Source organism: Desmodus rotundus, chromosome 3 (assembly GCF_022682495.2).
Source record: "Desmodus rotundus isolate HL8 chromosome 3, HLdesRot8A.1, whole genome shotgun sequence".
In the NCBI taxonomy this organism is placed as follows: Eukaryota; Metazoa; Chordata; class Mammalia; order Chiroptera; family Phyllostomidae; genus Desmodus; species Desmodus rotundus.
The window spans coordinates 152,895,040-152,913,490 of record NC_071389.1 but is presented as its reverse complement, the minus strand read 5'-3'; the positions used below and the strand labels follow the sequence as shown (position 1 = coordinate 152,913,490).

Here is an 18,451-nt window from a genome sequence, read left to right as displayed (position 1 = left end):
CAGTTCCCAGCATGCCTTGCATCCGGCCCCGGGGGCGGGGCTCCGACTTCCCCAGGCAGCTGCCGCTGCAGGGCTGGGCACGTAGCCCTGCGGCTGCTGCAGGTTCGTCCTGGGGCTGCCCGGAAACCGGTGCAGCGAGCCCAGCCCCGAGCAGGGGCCACCCTGAGGCCCACCGCGAGGTCCACTTGGGCGCAGTCGAGACCAGCCAGCGCTGACCTCTGAAGCCTTCCCCGTGGGCCCCCGCAGTCCAGCGCCGGGTGTGGCCCTCGGGACGGAGGCCGGGGCTGTTCAGGGGAGGCTGCAAACTTGGTCCCGCCCGCAGGCGGCATTCACTCAACACCAACTTTAAAGTTGTCCAGCCCTGAGGTATAGAAACAGCAGCCCCAAGAGCGGAGTTTTCAAATGTGGCCCAATACTCTCATTCATTCCCAAAAGGTAATTATCTACAACGTTCCTCATTCGCAAATAACTGAACCCATGGGGTAGGACATACTGTGATTTTCGCTCAGCAAGAGTGCTTACTGTATGGGAAAACACGTTTCACTTATATGGGGATGTATACTGGGTTGCCAAGTAAAATAACTTCTTCAGGTTTCAGTTTTTAAAGATGGAAAGCCCCTATCAGAGAGGTTGGCTCCAAGCCTAGAACCGGTAGGGTTGGAGTCCACACTTGAATTTGAAAGGCCAGGACAACTGAGGTGGAGGTAGAAATGGGGGTCCTTGGGAAAGGAGAGGGTCTTACTGAAAAAAGACGGAGGAGGAGAGTGGGGAAGCCTCTGCTGAGGATTGGGAGCAAGTCATTCCAGCTTGATAACCTAGCCCACTGGACGAGAAAGAGGCAGAATGTGAAGACAGAAACAGATTGCGAAAAGGTCGGGGCGGGACTGCTGCTGTCACAACTGTTGCTTCTCTAGGTAGAAGGTCTCTAATAGGAAGTTGCTCTTTGACCTGTTTAAGCAGGTAGCTGGAAATTAGGACACTAGGTTTGGAGGAACTATTTACTCAAGGATTTTACACTGCAGATGAAATTCCCTTAAGGAAGGGAAGAGGGTCAAAATGTACTTCCTAAGGAGTGGAGAAGGAAGCTGGAGGCCTGAGACAAAATTAGAGGCCCTTGTCTACCATTGTCCACGTCATTCCCGCAAACAGATGTACTACACTCAGGACCAATCGTGCGACAGGCACTGCAGAGTGCTGGGAAGCCAAAGATGAGTTAAAAATACGTGACCTCTGCCCTGGCCAGGTGGCTCAGTTGGCTGGAGCATCGTCCCGTACACGAAAGGGCTGCAGTTTCCATTCTGGTCAGGGCACGTACCCAGGTTTCTGGTTCCATCCCTGGTCGGGGCATGTGTATAGAAAGGCAGGTGAATCGATGTTTCTCTCCCACACCAGTGTGTGTGTGTGTGTGTGTGTGTGTGTCTGTCTGTCTTTCTCCTTTCTCTCACTCCCTCTCTGTCCCTTTCTTTCACTTTAAAATCAATAAACATATCCTTGGGTGAGGATTAAAATAAATAAATAAGTAAATAAATAATCCCTAACTTTAGAGAGATGGAGAAAGGTTGGTAATCAGATGATTATAATGTTAATGTTATATATGGTACTCATTTATACAGATAGATACAATTTCTTTTCAGGTAGTAGATCAATAGATTTATTCTGAATGTTAGTTGTGAGATGGTCTAGAAGGGGCAGAATGAAGAAAATGGAGGGACTTGATGTTGGATAAGGAGAAGTGGGGAGAAGCCCAGAGAATGGTGGTACTGCGGGGACAACTGAGAAAAGATGTGGTGTTAACAGGTGTGTCACTAACAGGAGGCCAGTGCCCGTTAGGGATCCACAGCATCTGCAGCGATGCAGTCCAGCCACTGCCTCCTGAGAAACTCTCTGCAGTGCGAATCTCTTGGGAGCTGAAACTGATGGTCACCAAGTCATATAATATTAGAGCACAAATCATCTAGAAGTTAACTGGATGGGGTAATTGAGCTACAGAACTGGCTGGCGGCTTGCCCAAGGTTTCCTATTCCTCGTTTGTGAAACTGAGATTGGGAATATAGGCATCCTGGTTCCAGCCCACCTTCTGATAGTGTATACACTGTTCTAGAGGCCTCTACTGACAGAGCAGCCTGCAGACTCCAGGACCTGTCTTAGCTGGTTTCTCCTGCTACAATGTTAACTACCCTGGTCCTTCTCATCTGGTCCTCAGTGACTGCTGGGGAAAGCTGCTTCTCAAAACGGCCGTCCCAAGAAAGTCCACACCATGCAGCTAGTGGGGTTTGGGGAACAAGCTTCTGTGGGAAAGCAGGAGAAAGATTCTAGGAAGAATCGTGGCCAGGACCAATGCCACCCTGAGCCACAGAGTACTCTTTCATTGAATATAAGGATTTTAAGCTGGTATATTGGCAGTATGCAGCTCTCTTCATTGTGGTTGAAGTTAATGACACTGAGAATGAGATGGCATTTTATGAATTTATCCATAAATTTGTGGAAGTTTTAGATCAGTAGTACTTCAGCCGTGTGAGTGAATTAGAGAGGATGTTTAATTTGGATAGAGTATACATCATTTTGGATGAGATGGTATTAAATGGCTGCATTGTAGAAATGAATCGGGCAAGAATTCTTGCCCCTTTACTCATTCTTGACAAGATGTCAGAAAGCTGCATAATGGAAGGCTTGGCCAGGCATCATGGACACGGGAAATGAGAACATGGGACACCTCTCAACATCTGTTGCACAGAAGAGCATACGTTGCAAAATGGAGCATCCTTCCAAAGACATTTGAAATAGGTGTTTTTCACAGTTCCTAAATGGAAAACAAACCTATATTTTAAAATATATTGTACAAAGAAAAATAATCTCTGGGAGATGTTTTATTTTCTAACCATAAACATTTCCCCTTGTTTAAATTTTGTTAAATACAATTTTTGCTCTCTGCTTCCCTTTGCAAATTAAATTCAAGAATAGCAGCATGAGGTGGGAAGAAATTGTGGCAGCTTTTTATCAACCAATAAAAATTTAAAACTGACTTAAAAAAAAAAAAGAAAGTTGCTTCTCATCCTCTTAGGCTTCTCCTCTCAGTTTCCTCTTCTCTCTATCGTAGACCACACTAACAGACTGAGCCCTGGCCAGGATGAGGCAAATTATCAGCTTCCCAGTTCTCTGTGGTTTATAGAACCCTGAATTAGGTCGCCTATTTTTGTCCCAGCATCGAAGTGCTGACTCATACTACTTGAGGATATACAAGGTCTGTCCAGAAGGTATCCAGCCAGGTACTATGAAAAATAGAGACATTTACTGAAGAAGATACAAGATACAAGAGACATCGTACACAGGACAATGACGCTTCAGGGCTCTTCAAAGTAGGCACCTTGGGACCTCACACAGTTCTCCCAGTTGCCATTAGCTGCCCTGTTGTATTTTCCTGAATCTCACTAACGGTCTGAGATCTTTTCCTTTTCAAAGGTGATTTTAGTTTGGGGAAAAGCCAGAAGTCACAGGGCGCCAAATCTAGGTTGTAGGGGGGGGGGGACTGAGTCACCTGGGTGACTTGATATTTTGCTAAAAAACTCCCCACGAGACGTGAGGCATGAGTGAGTGCGTTGTCGTGATGAAGCTGCCAATCACCAGTTGCCTATAGCTGTGGCCTTCTGAACCATCTGAATAGTTTCCACAGAGGAATGTTCAAGCTTAATGAAAAATTTGATACAAATTCATTGCTCTAATTCCTCAGTCATTTTGAATGCGAGGGCCACACAGTACACATGCTCACTCAATGGTGTCTACCACCCCCACTGACTAGTACAGTGAAGTCATCATTGTTCACGCATGTGCATCCCAGTCCACTCTCCTTGGCTGCCAGTTTACATTGATGTTGCACAAACTGTTGTTGTTATATTAACAATGGCTGGACTTTTTTTGGACAGACTATATATAAATAAATAAATAAATAAATATATATATATATATATATATATATATATTTTTTGCAAAACACTTGTGAGCATTTCATGTACTTGAAGCCTCTGTGTGGCTTCAAGCTACCAGGACACAGGACCACCAATACCCTTAATCTTCTCCTCAGCCCTTGTGCTGAAGAATTTGCCCATTGTGATAACAGGCTGCTTTTGTAGTGGCCCAACTGCACCACATCGATGATGGGAGCAGCTCCAGTCTTGTTTTTGGCAGCATTTACCTGTGTCTGCTCACTGACCAAGGTCCACAGTTTATCAAGGTTGACAGGTGGGCAGAAGCTCTGGTTCCTCTTTAAGTGGTCATACCTCATACCGACTTTCCCAAAGTAACCTGGGTGATAGTTATCAAAGTTGATCCTGGGATGATGCAAGCCACCAGCATTACCTTGACCTCCCAAATGCTTCTGGTGCTTGCAGATGCAACCATGTCTGTGGCTCACATGAGGCCCCATATTATTGTCTCCTCTCCCTTTTTGTTCTGCCTCTTCCTCTTAATTCTTTTCTTTGTTCATTATCTTCTTTTCTCCTTTTCAAAAAAATCTTTCCTTCCTAGTCTCCTTTCTAATTTGCCACTCTCTTTGCTGGCACCTAACCTACCACCTAACCCTGTATTCCTGTCTCTAGTGTATCCTACCAAGAAGTTGCCCTCATCCAGAACCTTGGAGTGAGCACTGGTTCTAGGCACTGAAGGGGGAAACAAGAGAAGGAGGAGCCACATAGTGTGGCTGGGAGATCAGAGCACATTTTGTAACTCAGGAGCATTTAAAAGTACTCTGTGCCTTTAAATATAGCAAATATGCACAGGAGGAGGGCAGACAGGCAGATTAATGGATAGGTAGATCCCAGAATATGAGGCAATTCAAAAAAGATCATATAAAACCATTCCTACTTGGCTTAGTTTGTGAACTGATAGAGGTGGCAGCAAATGGAAGAATCAGCCCAGAAATGTGCAATCCAACTTGGGTCCTCTAACTGCATTTCTTCTAAAGAGCTTACTTACAAATAAAAAGACACAAGTTGATAATGTATATGAAGTTTTATTTGCTTTTCTGTATCTAGCTCGATAGTCTCCTGGAATGTTTTTTTCTTGATGGCCTCAAGTTCTGCTGTGAATTGAAGAATCATCTTGGGATGCCTTTTGTACTCAGGAGGATGTTCAGTTGCTGGCAATGATCTGAAGGAAAAGCCATTTATATCCACAGTCAGTTACTTCTGCCCATCTCTTTTCTTTTTGCCTCAGGGTTCCTAGCTTAGTGGGGCCTTGTACTGGGTTTATGGGGAGTTAAGAGGTTGTGGGGAAGGAAGTAGGTCTCGTCTGTGTCAGGGCAATTCAATGTTACAGGCATATACCCAGGACGTAGGGGCAAGGACAGACTTTGAAATGGTTGTGAGTCAGTGTTCATGTCACAAGACTCCAGAAAGTGTGAAAAGCTGGAGGGCACAGGTGGGATGACTGTGAGGCTCTCCCACGAGGTCAGTGCAGGTAGAGTCTCACCTAATCCTCAAACATTGTGTAAAGTAGTAAAACCTCTTTCCAAAGGGTAGAGCAAATTCTCATCATGGGAGAGAATGTTAGTGCCTCTTCCCTTGCCCAGGGCCGTGCAGGCCTTCGGAAGCTGTTTTTCCTTCGGCTGTAACTTAGGACAGCAGTGACATACGCCTGGTTCAGGTGTGTTGTTACCACTATCTTACCCTACACAGTAAACAACATGGTGAGGCCTGCTTGGTGAGCACGTGCAGGGGAACTCAGGATGGCAGCATTATTGAGGGGAAGTGCACTCTGGAGGGAAGGGAAAGGAGTAAACTTACAAATGCGATGAGGAAAATGCTGGCTTTCCCTGCCCAACTTTAACCCAGCTAGTGTACAGGTCTCCAGGTGACCCCATGTCAACCATTATTTGAGAGGACTCACATTATTCATCCAAGAGATGTAAGCAGAGACCCGGGTGAAGACTGTGGGTTTCCTGGCAACATTACAGCCCAGGCTGGACACAAAGCTGGTCACTCCGTGGATGACATACTGGCCGTTCACCGAGCAGTGCAGGGGGCCCCCAGAATCACCCTGCAGGGAATAAAGGCAAAGTCCTAAAATCCTAGGTATTTTGATCTTTTGGCCTTTACTTTTGCTTATGCCCTGCCCACCCCCATCTCTGTTTGTGAAAACCTGCACAGTTTTAAACCTCCAGTTCGAATCACCACTTGCTTCATATCCTCACAATCAAGATGAACCTCTTCTTTTTTCTAAATGACCACGGTACTTCTTCCTTTCTTTTGCATTATTTATGTCATGCAGAACATGCAGAACTTTGTATTTTGGTTTCACAATTTGTTTCTACCTCCCACACATATCTAAGAGCTTGAGACAAGAGCTGTGTCTTGCTGATACTTTTCTTTTCCACAATGCTAACATAGAACTTTGAACATCTACAGCTCAATAGCTTTTATTGATTTACATTGAATCTGGGATGGGAGAAGTAGGGTGTTCTAATGATTTCTTTATCCCATACATTTAGACCAATGGGTCTAATTAGAATTAGCCTTTACACACAAGGGAGGTAGTCAACACATGTTAAATTGGGGTGAAGAGGAGAGAAAGTGATGTATTTGGTAGTGATTAAGTACTCAGGCTTAGAATCAGAGGAATCTGGGTTTATAGAATATAACCTTGACAGTCTTCTTCTTACTCAGTCCCCAGAATGCCAGTTCTATAACTCCAGATATAAAGTTGGAAGATATTTCTTGGGACAATCTGGCCAGCACTAGAGGGAAGATCGAAAGATACTGACGTTGGAAATCCCCCAGTGAAATGGCCTCGCCAGATCACTTGACAAAGTGGTTCACTGTAGCTGAACCCAACCTAAGGGTCAGAGCTGCCTGTCCGCTTTTTACCATCCCACTCTGAAATAAGGGCAGGTGGTCAAAGATCACCAAACATTTGAAGAAAGTCTATAATACAAAGATAAAAGAAAGAGACAAAGAAATAAACAAAAAAAATGAAGGCAACAAAGATTATACAGGGAGAAGAAAACAAATAAAACTATGATTAATATTGCATCCATAATATAAGAACAGTATGTTATTAAACAAAACATTTAGAAAACAAAAACAGCCTTTGGAAATTATGATAGTAGGAATGAAATATTAAAAGTGTTGGAAGATAAAGTAGAACAAACAAAATATAGAGAAAATAAGAGCACCAGTTTGGGAAGTAAATATGTGAATAACAAATTCTAGAAAGAGAAATGAAAAGTGGAGGGGAGGAAATCATCAACAAATAGACATTTTTGGGAACAAAGCTCTAGAGTTTCCAGAATGAAAAAAACCTAGGAAGTGTCCGTCGTGACCAATGCAAATAGATCCATACTGAGACACAAAACACTAGGGACAAGAGAAGATAAAATTGGTCACTTTACTAATCAGTGGAAAGTGTGGGGTTGAATCAGCAATAAGTTGAGTATATATTATGCAAATAAAAAAGACAGTTAATTTGTAGGGAAAACAAAGCTATACAAGAAATGAAAAGTAATCCTAGAATACACGGTTTGGTTGTGAGTACCATTTTATATAACATAATAAACATTAAATGTTACTCTAATAAAAATTATTTTTGGAGGTTGAGGTGGTGATGGGAAAAGTTCATGTGTAGGGGACAAGTATATATGTGTAAAAGGAAGAGAAACCCGCATTTCTCATAATGCCTGAACTGAAAATTTAAGCAGCAATATGACCATATATATTTTAGAGAGGTATGGTGTAGAAACCAAGGTCAGCTGAAAAGAGTTAAAAGTGGTCTCTTCCAGGGAATAAGAGCTCAAGGGGTAGAAGGAATCTTTTCCCTTACTAAACCTCATAGTTTTATTTGCCACCTTAAGCAACTTAATACCTATAGCTTCAATGAAAAATTAAAACTTAAAAAAAAAAAACTAGGGAAAGAGACCAAAAGTTCAAATTAGCGATTTATTTTTAAAAGGGGCTAGCTGTACCCCACCTGAACTATTGCTTAGGCAAAGAAGATGTTTGCTTTAGATTATTGTACTCAAAACGAAAAAAAAAAAGCTTAAACATCTTCTACTCAAATTCTAATAGAGATTTAGACTATTTCTGGGCCGGAGACGGGACGGTAACTGAATTTTATGTAATGCTATTATCCTACGCCAATTAACCTGAAAAGAAACAAAGGCTCTGGAGAGATGGAGGGCAAGGCTGAGGGTTTTAGGACGGAAGGAAGAGATGGACCAGAGCTCAGTAGGGTACGTGGGTTGAGGTAAGTGCAGTTCAATGAATTCACTCTCAGGGAAGGGGCCGGGACACAGAAGTCTGAAAACCTAAAGGAACACACCGGAAAGCTCCAGTGGGAAGGCACTCAGAGACACAGTTGTCTTGGGGAATTGTCAGTTTGGAGTGGCAGCCAGAAGAGAAGTACTCTAGGTTTTCAGAATTCAAGACCCTGAAAGAGAAGAAATTTGAACATGCAGAGAACACCAGCATGCACACAAAAAAGGCCACATAAAGACACAGCAGGAAGGTCACCATCCGAAGTCCCGGAGAAAGGCCTCAGAAGAAAAGCAAACCAGGACACACCTCGATTGGACACCCAGCCTCTAGCACTGACCTGGCTTTCGTTTCTCATCTTGGTGGCTGTTGACCCCTGAAGCAGCAGAAGACAATAACTGGGTTTTGACTAAAGGTCACAAGATGTAAGCCGCTAAAGATAACATCTTAATCTAAGTTTTGTTTAGCTTCTAAGCGCTGAGACAGGACGACTCCCTTGGCTACCTTTCTTTGAAACCAGATATGGACAACTGGACTTTTCAGAAATGTCAGTGTCATGAAAGACAAAACATACAGTAAAATAAAATAAAAGGGACAAAAAAGGAGAGAAAACAGATATTTCTATTACTAAAAAAAAAGACCCTGGAAGAGAGCAGAGGGAAGTGAATTAACTCAAAAAGGTTAAGCCTTAAGAAGTTATAAATTAAGCTGGCTGGCGGGGACTTGGAAGAGGTTGCCTTAGGCCAGGGGTGTCAAACTCATTTTCAACTGGGGCCACATCAGCTCAAGAGTGCCTTTAAAGGGCCAAATGTAATTTTAGGACTGTATAAATGTAACCACTCCCTAACAGTTAAGCCAGAGCTCAGTGCTGCTGCCAGGTAGAAACAAGGTGCCAGGCCGGATAAAACAAGGTGGGGGGCAGGCTTCGGCCTTGGGCCTTGTTGTTTGCCGCCTGTGCCTTAGGCCTTGGTTCCTTTTTTTGTCCCTCCTTGCATGTTGGGTTCCTAGGATACAGGACACTTAAGTTTTAACACTGGGGAAGTTCTGGGAAAACTAGGATGATTTGGTCAACTTCCATAGTGCTAAGTACTCACAAAAAACCTTTATTTAATCTTTTGCTTCCGCTATTTCAGCCTGCCTCCCAGCTTCCTGCTGGCTTTTCTTCCTCTTCTACCTAGCATGGACCTTGCGTTTGATCAGCAAGCCTGTCCTTTTGCTCGGTAATGCAGGAAAACCTGGTCCTGGATTAATCCATTCTCTACAACTGGGTCTTTGAATAAAATGAATGGCTATTACGTGATCTTTAACCTCAGCCAGTCAGTAATATTTCAGAGGCTAATCCTTCTCCCATTCACTTTAGTTAATCCAGACCCACACAACCTTTTCCTCTTGATTTTCAGCAGCCAGTCCAACTCTTAGCTCATTAGTAAACAGCAGCAATAATGCAGAACATCTGCCAGATTTCACCTCCTTCACCCCTTTCGGCATGCACACTCTCTCACGTTTATGCCCATTGCGCATCCCTTTCCCTGTTCAAAGCCAGCTCCACCTGTCCTCTCGGTTCCCCCTTTTTTGTCACCTCCGGGATCTTGTGCCATCCATTTATTTCCTCTCTTTGACTCTACGGGATCCTTTCCTCTCTGCCTGTTAAACACACTCAATATTCTTCCCTCTTAAAAGGTCCACCCCCTCCTTGACTTGTCATCCCTCTCAAAGCTACCAGACTTTTTCCGTTCCTCTCTTTCATCCAAGACTCTTGGAAGAGTGGTCTACATTTCCTTGCTGTTTTTTATTGCCACTTCTTCCTTACCCTTTAGCCTGTGCCATCACTGCTGCACTGGAACTGTTGCTGCCACAGTGCCCGTGATTCATCCACTGCCAAGCAGTCACATTCGGTTATCTACTGTGGCTCCTGGCTTATATCAGTATTTTCGGTTATCTACTGTGGCTCCTGGCTATCAGTATTTTCTGAGGTTTTATAAAACCCTTATTTTTCTCTTGCCTCTAATCCCTCTTAGATCTTTATGGGTTCTTTGTCTGTCACCTATCTCCCTGAAACACTCAAGTATTTATATTATCACAGTTCTTCTAACTCACTGCTCTTTTCCTTCTCTAGAAGTTTCCCCATGGGCTGGGGACCAAAGGGGATCTCATTTGCTACTAAGGGTATCTCTAGCCTAGCTCTCCCCTCCAAGGTTCCACTGTCTTCATATCTAATTATATCTAATTAAGTATACCTGAATAACCTACAGGGATCTTAGACTCAATTTATCTAGAACCAAACTCATCACCTTTCCTCCAAAATCCTATCAATCTTGTCTCATTTTTAAAAAGGTTTTATTAATTTTTAGAGAGAAGGGAAAGGAGGGAAAAGGACATCAATCGGTTGCCTCACGTACGTGCCCCCACAGGGGACCAAACCTGTAACCCAGGCATGCGTAGTGACCAGGAATAGAATCAGTGACTTTTCACTTTGAAGGACAACATCCAACCAAATGAGCAACACTGGTCAGGGCAAATCTCGTCTCATTCGAGGGAGCAAAACCCTCTCCCAAGTCACTAAAACCAGATGCCTGTAATTCATTCCATATCTTCCTCCTTTCCTCTTCTCCACTGCCCGGATTCAGGCCCTCACATTTCTTGCCTGGACAATTACAATAGTCTCCTAACTGGCCTCCTGGCCAGTCTTGACCTCTTCATGATTATCTTGTCATCAGAGAGTGCTTCTAAAAGACAAATCTGATCATGCTGTTCTCCTATTTAAAACTCTTCAATAATTTCCGAGTATCTGAGTGATAAAGTTCATGTCCTCAGCATGACATTTGAAGCCCTAAATCATGTGGCTCCTATTTGCTCCCATCGTCATCTGCTGACATTCCCTAGTATGGCAATACTTTACATTCTAACCCAAAGGGTCAGCAAATATTCTGTCATAAGCCAATTAGTAAATACTTTAGGCTTTGCAGGCCATTCAGTCTCTGTCGCAACTTACTCAATTCTGTGAAAGCAGCCATAAATAACACATAACAAACAACTATGGCTGTGCTCTAGTAAAATATTTTCCATGTTTCAATAAAAGATTGAAATTTTATATTTTTCATATGTCATGACATATTATTATTTTATTTTCCCCCCAACCATTTAAAAATGCAAAAACCATTCTAGCTCATGGGCCAAACAAAAACAGGCAACAGGCTGGATTTGGAGGCTGTGGGCTTCGACCTCTGCTACAGCAAGTTATAGGGAACACCTTACAGATCTCCATGGCCTTACCTAGGTTCTTGGGCCATGCCTTTCTCCATGCTGTTCCCTCTCTCTGAATATCTTTCCCTCTGTCTCCTGTTTAACCTGCAGAACTCACTACAGACTCCACTTTCTCAGGGAAGGCAAGTCTTTTCTGACCCCAACAGATAGAGGTAAGTACCTATTTTTTGTATGCCCATATCACCTGATGCATATCCTTATTATCACATTTAACCATATTGTCAAATACCATATGATCTCACCTATAAGTGGAACCTAATCAACACAACAAACAAGCAAGCAAAATATAACCAGAGACATTGAAATTAAGAACAAACTGACAGTAACCAGAGGGGAGGTGGGAGGGGATAATGGGGGAGAAAGGGGGGAGGGTTTTCAGGAACATGTATAAAGGACACATGGACAAAACCAAAGCGGGGCAGGATCAAGGGTGGGAAGTGGGGATGGCTGGGGTGGAGGGGGAGTGGTGGTGGGGAAATGGAGACAGCTGTACTTGAACAACAGTTAAAAAAAAGAAAATAAAACATTTAACCATATGGATTACAGTGTTCTATCGTATGTCTGCTGTTCCCATTCCTCCACTGAGTTTGATTTATCTTTGTATCCCTAGTGCTTAGCACAGTGCACATTTTATTGCATAGATAATCAAGAACATTTGCTGAATTGCATTAAGAAATCTGTAAGCTGGTGTATTGCTGATTGATCTAGTTATTATATAAATAAATAAGATTCTATTTATTGTATATATAAGCTATTATAAAACCATTTTGTCCACTTTTCCCTACTATAATCACCTGTATGGCTGTAAATGCTAGTGGGGTAAAAAGGCGGTAGTAGAGGAGCTACCAGAATAATTGGGATTGATGGGAGGGGAGCTACCTTGTACAAAACGACAAGCATTACTCCAGGCCCAGCCCTGCTGTATCCATTAAAAATCTTGGTCACAAACAAATTCTAAAGAACACACTTGTATACCCACACAAATGCTGGGCCCAATACAAGTTTCTGAGGTGGGGGTACTAGGCAAGATGCATTTTAAAGTTCCTTTCAACTTTGAGATCCTGTGAGCATAGAGTCACTAGCACAGAATCATTCTCATTCAGAAACCAGAGCAGAAAGTTGAGTCTGCATATGGGGTGTGAGTAGGGGTGGAACAGGGGGGTGAGGAAAAGGTGGGGACAGTAGGCAGAGAGGGGAAGGACCTGGGGTGGGACTTCTGACACTTCCTACAAGTGTTCACCTGGCATCCAGAGCGAACTCCATCTCCTCCAGCGCACACCATGGTGTTCTTCACAATGGAGCCCCAGTAGGAGGTCCTGGAGCAGGTGGCGTAGTCCACGGAGGGCAGGTAAGCCTGCTGCAGGGTCTGGGCCAGCTGCCCATTGGCTGAACAGGACACAGCATTGGAGATCAGCCCCAGATGCTGTCCAAGGGAAAAACCTTCCACATCCTCGCAAACCTTCCCAAACTCTAACGAATGCTGAACTCAGGGCAAGCTCCTTCTCTTTGCCCATTGCATGTCATAGATTCTCCTTTTCTCTCTCTTTATATAGAATCTATAGGGCCCTTCCTCCAGGGAGTCATCCTTGATCATTGTTCCCTGGTTCTAAACAACCAATCCCACTCCTGCTTTTTTTTTTTTTTAACTCATGGATACCTTAGTTAAGTAACTAGAATTATTTGTTGATAACTTATCTGCCTGTCCTGCTTTCTCCTTACACAGTTAGCCACATGAAGCAGAACTGGGACTGTGCACCTTCGTTTCCATTTCTTAAGAACTTGGTGCAGCTTTTCTTTATCTGGCTCTCTAACTTTCCAAAGCCTTTTCACATGAATTATTTCTTTGGATCCTTACAACCCTTTCATATTAAGATCATGAAATTGAATTGCAGTGACATTAAATGAACTGAGAGCAGAGCTGGATGAGAAGTATGTCTCTCAGTTCCGGACTTTCCCAGTAGACTGGCTGCTCATAGCGAGGCCTTGCTCTCTTCCGGAACTCAAATGCTGCCTGGTGGCTGAGAGACTATCATGTTGGGCCTCATGTCTCTGCTCGTAGTCTCTCCCACCTTCCCTGTTATCTGGACGACTTTCCCTACCAGAAACCCTCCGTGATGACCAGAAATGGGCTGAGGCCTCCTCTGCCTTTACTTCTCCAGCCCTTCAGCTGCCACTGGTCATTCACTCCAACCCAAAGCCCAGGGACTCTCTTGGGCTGTAGCACGATGGGGTAATGACTACCAAAGTGGGAGCCAGGGTACCTGAGTTCAGGCCCCAGCTAACTAGTCACGTGTACTTGTACAAGGTCTTTAATTTCTTTGGGCCTCAGTTTCCTCATGTATAAAATGAAAGGCTGGTACCACTCTGTAAGTTGTGTGGTTTTTTTGGTTGTTTTAGTTATGAGTCTATGAATCTCTGACTTGATTCCATGGCCTGGTCTTACTTTGATTTCACATCCCAGTTATTTTATCTCTGGTTCCTTTGGTTTCTGGTCTCTGGCTATGAATACCTAGGACCACAGAAAATTGTACCCCGTGGGTGGTGTCCATGTAGGTAACTTACTTCTGGTCCTGCCCCAGCCTGTGATGTAGCAGGGACTGTTGTCAGCCAGGATGGTTCCTTCCTGTGGCAGCACACCCAGCTGGACGTAGCTGTTGAGGGTGACACTCTGGGCCAGGCGCAGCAGGGCGATGTCATAGCTGTGGGAGGAGAAGAGGCTGCTCACTCGTGGTGGGTTCAGGCCATTCCTCAGGTCAGCGCAGGGACAGGCCCTCGCCCAGCCTTTGTCTCCCCATAAAATTGGGAACCAGCGATTTTGACGAAGAAAGGGGCTGACTTGCTAGGTTTCAGACTTAATGCATTATACATTTGGATTGTTAGGACATTGTATATTTAACAGCAGTACCCACTGGTGAGGTCTTGGTGCCGTAGTCTAGCTCTGATTTCTGCAACTCTGGGGAGCGGAGCTTATTACACCTTCCGGTTATGAGTGGGGAATCAGGGAGGAGCAGAGTGGTGTGAAGATGGTAGCAGGGAAGAGTTCTCAGGAAGAAAGATGTAAAAATCTGTGTGGTTCTGAAAGCCCTGCAGAAATATCCCAATGACTTGAACCGATTCCAACCCCCCACATTCTACAGAATTGACCACCATTTTAACTACTTCTTTTCCAAAAGTGTACAGCTCAGTCTGGAAGGAGTTTTCTCATGTAAGTTTCATTTTAAGAAATTTACTTTTGCTGATGGAGTCTATTCCATAAAATGAATAATAAATAACTATAAAAATGGAAACATTAAACTCTGCAGAGAAGGAGCTTCAGGTGATCCACTCACGCCATCCAGGCTAGATCAAATAAATATCAAAAACCTTCAGAAAGTCTCAAGCTCTCCAAAATCTAAATCCTCAAAGTCCTTCTGGATGAATGCAAAGGGAGCCAAAGCCCTGTTGCTAGCTAGTCAGCCCTCCACCTCCCAGCCCAAGACCAGCCCAGCCTTGCCCTTACCCGGCAGCCACGTTATTTCTGTTCCAGTATGGATGCACCACGATCTTCTGCACCCTCACGTACTGCTCGGTACCATCGTTCTGGCTCAGGCTGTGGTCTCCTACCACCACACAGAACGTCATTTGGCTGGAGTGAGAGAAGGAAGCCCCGAGTGAGCCAAGATGCTCAAGCCTTCTCTTCCCCCTTAGCGAGAAGTTGGGAAGCCAGCTTATAGATATAAGGGTTCCTCGTCCTTAGGACAGGAATCTGTGTTATCTGGCCCAGGCAGAGGGAGGATGAAAAGCCCTGGATGGTGAGGAAGTAACAAGCTCCCTCATTTCCTAATACACTAACTTGTGAGAGTGACAAAAAACTACCATCAATTTCATATTCCCAATTTATTAAACTAAATACCATAAGCTGAATATCTCACAACCTGAGCGAGGTGTGGTGAGCATAAATGAAATATTGGCTTTTGGCCACAGAGGGATTTTGAGGAAAGTATAAACTTCCAGACCAGTCATTCTTAAAGCATGGTCCCTGGACCAGCAGCATCAGCATAATCTGGAAATTGTCTGAAACGCAGATGATCAGGCTTCCACCTGGACCTACCAAATCAGAAACTGCTGGATGGGGCCCAACAATCTTGCCCTTCCAAGTGATTCTGATACGTGCTTAAATGAGAACCGTTGTTCCTTCTGAAAAATATTACCAGCTAGGCATTGACTAGTCACTTAAATATTCTCTTACTGAACCCTCACAGTAACTCTACAAAGTAGGCGTTATTACCTACTTTAGAGATAAGAGAATGAGGACTTAGAGAAGCTAAATAGGTCATCTAAGGTCACACAACTGGAAGAAGGTGGAATGGGATTTGAAGCTGAACTTTCCTGATGCCAAAATTCATATTTTTCATTATATTCTACTCCCTTCCCACAGTCCCCCCAACAGCCCCTTAGAGTCTTGCCCTGAGTGGTCAAAGACACACATGCCTCAAGGAGGGCCAGACTCTTCCTGCCCGCCCCCCCCCCCCGCCCCGCCCCAGGGCCTCAGAAAAGCTGGTCTGCGCTTTCTCACTTGTCCACACAGTGAGCAGCTGTCATCACCCAGTTCCTTCTGATGAGGGTCCCCCCGCAGTTGTGGTGCCATTTACCTCCGGACCGGTACTGCAGGGAAATCTAGACAGGGAAGGAAGAAAGGAAGAGTAAGTGGTATTTCCTAAAAGGCTTTGCCCCAAACCACCTGTTACCCCCTTAAATTCCTGCCACCCCTCAAAACATTCTCAGCTTTCTGGGCCAGAGATGGCAAATAGGTTTCATTCGACCTGTCAATTGCTCTGACTTGGTTGGTAGTGGCTACTTGGAGTGCTGGTGAGAAAGGGCTAGATGAGCTGGGGTCGGCAGGAAAGAGCGCTCCATTGTTTGGTGACATTTGCTGTGTCCTTGGGGGGGGGGAGGTAAAGACATGCACACAGAGGGTATTTGGCCCCCCTACTCTAGGCTGCAGAAACCCAGGTCCTTCCACTTCCATTTCCTCTTGGGAAGGAAATGTAGCTATGGACTTGCTTCATTAACTAAGACTCACAGGCTTAGGTCTTGGAGCTTCCCCTCCAGTGGTTTCAAGGTGTACCCTGTCCCCCTACTTCAGGGAATATTTAGAAATGCCACTGGAATGGTCACGTCTATCAGTTCATGTCTTTTCCTCCAGCACCTCACATTACACAGCAGCTCTACTCCTGACAACCGGCGCTCTAACTCTTGTAAAAGGAATTTAATTCTAATTGCAGTGATTCCTCTCAATTTGCCAGTTTTACACATTTAGAACTGCTTAAATCAGAGCTTAGCTGTCCTATTATGAAACTGGAAACTCTTTAAACAGCCAGATAAGCAACATTCCCTCGTTGGGGGGCAGTAGTGCACTTAAACGTGTGACACACGCTGCGTGGAAGGGTGCGAGTGTGTGCGTCAGGGCACACGGGGTCCGAAGCGTGGGCCTGGCACACAGTCTTGTTGATGTGGCCCTGTGGTACTGCAGGGAATGTCGGCGTGATGTGTGTTCAGGGGTGTGCCTGGGAGAATGAGTGTGGTCGCCGTTTAAATTCCGTTCCTCAAGCCTTTTGCAGTCAGAAAAAGCAGCTAAGCCTGGTCCCAGGCATCTTTAAAATCCAGAACCCAGGCAGCTGGAGAGCTTCCTGTTGACTGGGTAGGACACACACAAACGCATGTCATACTGCGTATCAGTGTCTGGCGCAGCTCTTACTTAATTGGAAGTCTGGGGCTTCGAAGAAACACTCACCTGAGAGGGCCAGGAATTCCTCTGGGCCTCAGTCCCTCCAACTACCCGGGCGTTGGTGTCTGGAAAATCCTGGATGCTGTGTCCTATGTGGGGCAGAAGAAGAGTGAGTGATGACTAAGCATGGGGTCAGCCCCGGGTCGGGCGGAGGGTAGCAGCTGTGCTTTGTCAGCAAATTCACAGTCCCTCCCTAGCAAAGGAGAGGCCCAGCTGCGGGTGCTCTGAGCCCCCTTTGAAAGCATGGGAGTCTGAGTGCCTTCTGCTGTCCCTGGGCATCCCTGGAACCCTGGCATGCTGTGAAGGATTCACTCCAAATCACCAGGCTTCTTGTGGTCTTAGCCTTGCTCAGGGTCATCCCTTGGCCTGAGGGGCCCCCCTTTCCCTGACTCCCCTCCCCAAACAGCGTTTTGGCAGGATTCTCCAGGGGCAGGGACAGTAGTGCCCATCCCAGCCAGGCACCTGCTCAGGATTCTTCCTGTCAATGGGGATGGTAGGAAGGCCCAGGCCCCTGGAAGAGTCTCCTCTCCGCTTCAAGCGGGGCCTGCATAGAGAGTGGCCCCGACATTTCCTATCATGGACCCCAGGAGAGTGAAACTTTTGCTAGACTCACAGGCAGAGTGTCCCACCCACCCTGAAGTGAAGAGCAAGCCTGGGCTTAGGGATAGCTTTCTGATGCTCCTGCTCAAATCCCCCTCCCTAGAACTCTGGCCACAGGACCCACTCACCATAAAGGACCAGGGTGGTGAAGACCAGAAAGCTCAGCATGTTGCCTGTAGAGTAGACCACTGCCCCTTACTTACCATGAACCAAGCCCTCTTTATATTCCTCTTACCAGCAGCTTTGCTGACCTTCCTCCTGCCAGCTGGCAGGGCTGTGGGTGGAAGGCAGGGAAAATCACAGGTGCCATGGAAATACAAATGAAAAGATTCCTTTTCAGGGAAACTAATTTATCTGTTGTTCAAAGACAGAAGAATGTCAGGGCTGAATTAATCACCTGCTTTCAGTTAAAAAGCATCCAACAAGCTCTTTTTTAAATAAAGATTTTATTTGTTTATTTTTAGAGAGAGGGGAAGGGAGGGAGAGAGAGAAGGAAACTTTGATGTTGAAACATCCATTGGTTGCCTTTCATATGCCCCCAACTGGGGACCTGGTCCATAACCCAAGCATGCACCCTGAC

The 18,451-nt window shown here is 45.1% G+C and overlaps 1 protein-coding gene across 1 annotated transcript; it reads right to left on the bottom strand.

The window, feature by feature from the left end:
• Nucleotides 1-5,002: 5,002 nt before the first annotated feature.
• CELA1 (chymotrypsin like elastase 1) lies at nt 5,003-18,060 on the bottom strand. The gene is made up of 8 exons (XM_024575762.4): nt 18,000-18,060; nt 17,278-17,360; nt 16,060-16,160; nt 15,004-15,129; nt 14,067-14,203; nt 12,745-12,890; nt 5,881-6,030; nt 5,003-5,142 (listed from the first exon to the last, which is right to left on the bottom strand). Exons 1-8 carry the CDS (start codon nt 18,037-18,039, stop codon nt 5,125-5,127), a joined length of 801 nt encoding a protein of 266 aa, XP_024431530.2. The 5' UTR covers nt 18,040-18,060; the 3' UTR covers nt 5,003-5,124.
• Nucleotides 18,061-18,451: the final 391 nt, after the last annotated feature.